The sequence below is a fragment of the Lycium barbarum genome, chromosome 3 (assembly GCF_019175385.1).
Source record: "Lycium barbarum isolate Lr01 chromosome 3, ASM1917538v2, whole genome shotgun sequence".
NCBI classification, from domain to species: Eukaryota; Viridiplantae; Streptophyta; class Magnoliopsida; order Solanales; family Solanaceae; genus Lycium; species Lycium barbarum.
In genome coordinates this window covers 78861285-78867498 of record NC_083339.1, presented here as the reverse complement: position 1 = coordinate 78867498, position 6214 = coordinate 78861285, and the positions used below count along the sequence as shown (strand labels likewise).

Genomic DNA, 6214 nt, shown 5'->3' with positions numbered 1-6214 from the left:
AGAACAAAAACAAAATAAAACGTGACACTATAAAAATAAAAATAAAAGACAAGCTGGGTTGCCTCCAAACAAGCGCTTGATTTAACGTCGCGGCATGATGCCATCACTTTTACAACTTTTTTTTCCACTTTGAGGATATAAATTGCGCCCCTAATTTTGCATCAAATTTTCTATCACGCTTTTGGGCTGATGGTATGAAAATAAAGTAACCAAGCAATAGGTGTCGCATCTTGCACTTCTTGGCCCTTAAGTGAGGAATGTCGTTTTGTCTTTTTGGTGTGGCTAATTTTAGGATATAAGGCACTTGTTCCTCATCTTTACACCTCTTCACAAAAACGTGTGTGCTGCCCTGTGCGTCGCCCTATGCGGCGCGCACAGCCATTTCTCACCTAGGACGAGTTTTTGCCTCAATTTCAACCCCATTTAAGTACTTGCCTTCCTTTTCCCTTCGAATTGCTGCTCCAAATTCCTGCAACATGAACAAATGTGAACTATATACATAAAAAAAAATGGGTTTCTTCCCAACAAGCATTGTAGTTAAGGTCGTGGCACGACATCTTTTTGTATTTTTCTACTTTTTCCTTTTTTTATTTTATATTTGATTTTTGCTACTCTACTATTACAAACTTGGGTTGCCTCCCAAGAAGCACTTGATTTAAAGTCGCGGCACGACACAGGCCTTTTCAAGCCTCTTCCAATTCGATAGAGGTCCTCTCGCAATCAATGACCTCTCAAAAGTAATGCTTCACTAGCTGCTCATTCACCAAGAAAGACTTGTCTGAATCCAGCGGCTTCAACTCAACCGCTCCATGTGTAGTCACACGCACTATCTCAAATGGCCCAAACCACTTACTCTTCAATTTCCCGCCAAAAACCTTCAGTCAGGAATTATACAACAAAGCTAACTGCCCTGACTCAAACTCACGAGGATGGATTTGCTTATCGCGTATTCTCTTTGTTCGCTCCTTGTACATTTTTGCATTCTCATGTGCATAATAGCGAAATTCATCCAACTCGTGCAGCTGCAACAATCGCTTGTCACCAGTTTGTACCAAGTCTAAGTTCAGTTTCTTTATCGCCCAATAAGCTCTGTGCTCAAGTTCAACCGATAGATGACACACCTTACCGAAAACTAGCTTGTATGGAGATGTGCCAATGGGCGTCTTGTAGCTTCTTCTGTAGGCCCACAAAGCATCATCAAGTTTCAGAGACAAGTCTTTCCTACTAACGCTCACAGTCTTCTCTAAGATTCTCTTGATCTCTCGATTCGACACCTCTACTTGACCACTCGTCAGAGGATGGTAAGAAGTCGCTACCTTATACTTCTGTCATGACCCAAAATCGCTTAGTCATGCGGGCTCCTACCATTTCCCACCTTGGTAGGCGAACCATTTTCCCAAATCATTAATTCAACAACAATGAAGTAACTAGGACAATAGAAATATATAAGTCTCAACGTAAATATAAATAAGTGCGGAATACAATACTAATACAATCCTAAGGAATATGGTCTAAAGGCAGTACAAGAGCCACTACTACATCACTATAAGTCTGGAATAAATACAAGTCTCAAAATATGAAATACTGTCTCAGAATAACAAGATAATACAAGTAGTAACGAAAAGTCTCCGAGTTGCGGATCCATCAATGTGCTCACCCTAGATACTCGACAGCAAAGGCCTCGGGAATCAGTCGCGAGGAGTAGATGTGGAACCTGTCTCGTGCTCTGCACTCATAAAAAAATGCAGCAAGGTAGTATCAGTATAACACTATGTACTGGTAGGTATCATAGGCCGAAAACAGTTAGCTAACGTATATAAAGTAAGAGAATGAAGATTAGATATGCTCACATTCAAATATAAACACAACACGGCCCAAGAATAACTCAAGTACTGAATTAGCAAATAGCCGAATCATATCCTATAGCATCTAAACACAAGTCTGCCAAGTTTTCCAATAATTAGCCTATGGTGAAGCATCTAAACACAAGTCTTCCAAGTTTTCTAATAATTCCTCAGAATAACCACAAACACAAGTACAATCAACAAATCTGATCAATAGATGCAAAAAGAGATGATAATGAATGCATATGCAATGGCCAATGTAATCTCCATACGCACATGCTCCTGGCTGAATACCTCCACGCCTCGGCAGTCATGATCCATGGTGTATCATCCCCTTTTGGAGGATGCCACTTACGAAACAAAAGCTAATTTATGTCAAAAGATATTCACAATAATTTAGTGGCAGAAATAGGCCCATGCAAAAAAAGTTTTGAAGTGTGACATTTTCTTTCTTAACAAAACACTTCGTAGCCTCCCGCGAAGAAATACAATATCAGAGTATCAATTTAATATGGTAGCACCCTTCTTGAATAATCAAAATGTTGAAGCAACTTCCCAATGAAATTATATTTTCCATTCGGCACCATTGCAGGTTCATATTATACACGAATTTCGAACGTGTGAATACTAAAAGAAAACTAGTCTCCTTCTTGGTACATAATTACAAGACAAACTGTAAATTTAGTACATGCCGTGACTTGGGTTGAAAGCACACCCTAAAATAGCAAAACAAGTCACCAAGTTCAAGTTAAGAGCATATGGTCTTGTGTCCAACAAGCCTCCAAAATTACATACATAAGTGAGACATATGGATCATGTACAAGTCCCCAAAATTTTACACGTCTTAGATGCATATACAAATGTGATCTTCACTAAAGCTCCCAAAAGTCTACTTCAAATGGCCATCTTTAAACCACTTCCCGTACATTACCTATGATAGAAAATAACTATTGCTAAGCATAAGGCTTAGTGGCGTATAAACATTGGGCTTGGAGCCATTAGATTCTCCAATTCCCTTATCCGTCGTAGGTAGCTCAATAGGATAATAATAAATCAAGTAAACACGTATATCAAAGTATCAAATATCAACCTTTGAAGAGTTGTCAAATGTCAAAATCAATATTCGAAGGTTCAAGTGTCATGAAAGCTTATAAATCAATTCAAGAGAGTTTGTCAAATAACTAATTTCGTCCAATATGTACGTCATGCTATCACACCAAGCATAATCAATATCAAGATGGACCAAAGCGCCAAATCAAGTAGGGTCGTCAACCAATAATCAAGAGAATCAAGAGTCAAGTTGAAAGTGGCTTTCCACTAATACTCGAAAATGGACAAAAGTCCATCATCAAGACGAAATGTAAACCCAAAGTCAAGATGGGCAAGATCCGAATCAACAGGCATGCCGATATCGGTGACAAAGTCATAGCAAAAAGAAGGACAAAGTCCCAACAAGAATGCAAAATGATCAAGAAATTCGTAGAAGTGGGCGATTTAACGAATATTTTGCAATACTTGATATAATAACCACACAATGATATAAGATGAAGAGAAAGGAAACAACACATCAAGATACTTCAAAAATTACAGAAAATATAGATATTCCAAGCTCAAGTTTATACACAAAACTTGGTGTTTTACCACACAACAAGTTCTACCACAACTTGAGGAGTTCAAATCATCTACGCCATAGACCAACCAAAGTCCACTTCGTCAAACAATTCCTCTTAGCTTGTACAAGAGCATATATACCTTAAATACACAATCAAATATCTAATTAAGTTTAATGTTTTCATCACGTCGAAACTAAATATGTAATCAGTGAAAATCACCCTAAATTATCAAAATAGGAATTCTGGACAATACTACTGTCTTGTATTGTGGCTCACTTTCAAAGGGGTGAACTACAAAAATAGACTTTGTGGCCTTAATGAAAGTTGTAAATATATGTCTTGGGGTTTCAAAGAAATTTAAATCACTCCTATAGCAGTTTTGTACTACAAGATATGCTCAAAATACTAACAGTAGTACATGTAGGGTTTGCAAAACAAAAATCTAGGCAGCACCTGCCCTATACTTCATCACCCTTTTTTTTCAGTAAATAAAAGCAAAACTGGGTTTTGGAGCCTGAACGAAAGTTGTAGGCTATGAAATACCTTTCTAGAACATCTTGGATTACTTAAAACTAAACTTTATACAAGGAATTATGTTGAAAACACTAACAGCTATCCAGTTCAAAAATGGGTTTTGTAACTTACCTCAATAGTGTGGAGTAGTTTGTGGCTCAACCAAAACAAGTCTTGATGATTGATTTAGAGAATGAATATTATGAGAGGAGAGAAGCTTTGGGGTTTTATTTTGGTGGAGGAAACGAAATATGAAGAGGAGGTGGAGAGGATATGAGCTAAAGGTAATATATTTACCTTTGGATAACTACAAGCTTTTTTTTTTTTTTGGATAACTACAAAAAGGGGCTGCCCTAAATACATAAATATCTAATCCATTTAATAATTTACGAAGATAATAATAGGAGTATCTTACATAACTACACCATAACACTTCAAACAAGTTTCAAATATCGTCAAGTTCACTTTCAGGAAGTGCGAAGTAAAATATACCCTTACTATCAAGGTATGGTCAATCGAAAATTCAAGAGTTAGTTTTAAAAAAAAAAATCAGGATGTTACAACTCTCCCACCCTTAAGAAATTTCGTCCCGAAATTTACCTTATACTAGCCTTAAAACAAATATGGATATTGAATTCGCATATCCTCCTCTCGCTGCTAGGTAGCTTTTTTGCCAGAATGATTCCTCCAAAGGACTTTTACTGATGGAATTTTCTTGTTTCTAAGCTTTTTTTTATCTCACGTGCCAAGATTTGAATAGGTTCCTCTTGATATGTTAAGTCAGGAGTGACCTTAATGGATTCAACAGGAAGAATATGAGATGGAATTGAGCAATATCTTCTAAGCATGGAAACATGGAAGACATTGTAGATCTTATCTAACTCCGGTGGAAGAGCTAGTTTATATGCAACTGGACCAACTCTCTCAAGTACTTCATATGGTCTAATAAATCGAGGACTAAGTTTTCCTTTTTGGCCAAATCTCATAATCTTCTTCGATGGAGAAACCTTTAAAAATACCTTATCTCCCACTTGATGTTCAATTTCACGCCTCTTAAGATCAGCATAAGACTTTTGTCTATCTGAGGTAATTTTTAGACGACCCTTGATAATTTTTATCTTATCTTCAGTTTGTTGCACAATCTCAGGACCAACAATTTTTCTTTCACCAACTTCACTCCAACAAAGAGAAGTTCTACATTTTCTCCCATATAATGCTTCATAGGGAGGCATGCCAATACTTGATTGGTAGCTATTATTTTAAGCAAATTCTATCAAGGCTAGGTGTCTATCCAAACTACCCTCAAATTCAATAATGCAAGCTCGAAGCATATCTTCCAAGATTTGAAATACCCTCTCGAACTGGCCGTTTGTCTGAGGATAGAAAGAAGTACTAAAGTTCAACCTAGTGTCCAAAGCTTCTTGCAAGCTAGTCCACAATCTGGATGTAAACCTTGGGTCTCGGTCAGATACAATAGAAACAGGAACTCTATGTAGCCTCACAATCTCATTAACGTACAATTCTGCAAAACATTCAAGTGGGTAGTCCACTCTAATGGCCAAGAAATGAGCATTCTTGGTTAGCCTACAACTATACCCCAAATTGCATCATAATTCCTTTGAGTGTGTGGAAGCCCAGAAACAAAGTCCATAGTTATTCTTTCCTATTTCCACTCAGGTATCGATAAGGGTTGTAACAAACCAGTTGGGACTTTATGCTCGGCCTTTATTTGTTGACAAACTAAGCATTTAGAAATAAATTCCGCAATGTCCTTCTTCATACCATTCCACCAGTAGTGTTCTTTGATGGTTCGGTACATTTTAGTACCTTCAGGATGCATTGCATATGGTGAAGTATGTGTTTCATTCAAACTTTCTTTCCTCAAGTTGTCATCTTACGAACACATAACCTATTTCGATAAAATAGAACACCATCCTCCCTTATTTTAAAATCAAGCTTTCCTCCAATTTGAACTTCTTTGAACAATTTCACAAGCTTCTCATCTAACTTCTGTGCTTTTTTCGCCTGTTCAAGTAGAACTGGCTTGACTTGCAAACTAGCAACAATATAGCCATCACAATTAAATGCAAGACAAGCATTCATGGCTCTTAATTCAAGAAACAAAGGCAAAGGGCTTAGAGATAAACTGACAAAGGATTTGCGACTTAGAGCATCTGCAACCACATTGGCTTTACCTGGATGATAGTCAATGATACAGTCATAATCTGCAATGAGTTCAAGCCA

General features: G+C 37.4%; 1 protein-coding gene across 1 annotated transcript; it reads right to left on the bottom strand.

Annotated features, from left to right (window-relative positions):
- Positions 1-881: 881 nt before the first annotated feature.
- On the bottom strand, positions 882-5202 carry LOC132630967 (uncharacterized). The gene is made up of 3 exons (XM_060346560.1): positions 4762-5202; positions 1658-1726; positions 882-1325 (listed from the first exon to the last, which is right to left on the bottom strand). The coding sequence occupies exons 1-3, from the start codon at positions 5200-5202 to the stop codon at positions 882-884; spliced, it is 954 nt and encodes a 317-aa protein (XP_060202543.1).
- Positions 5203-6214: the final 1012 nt, after the last annotated feature.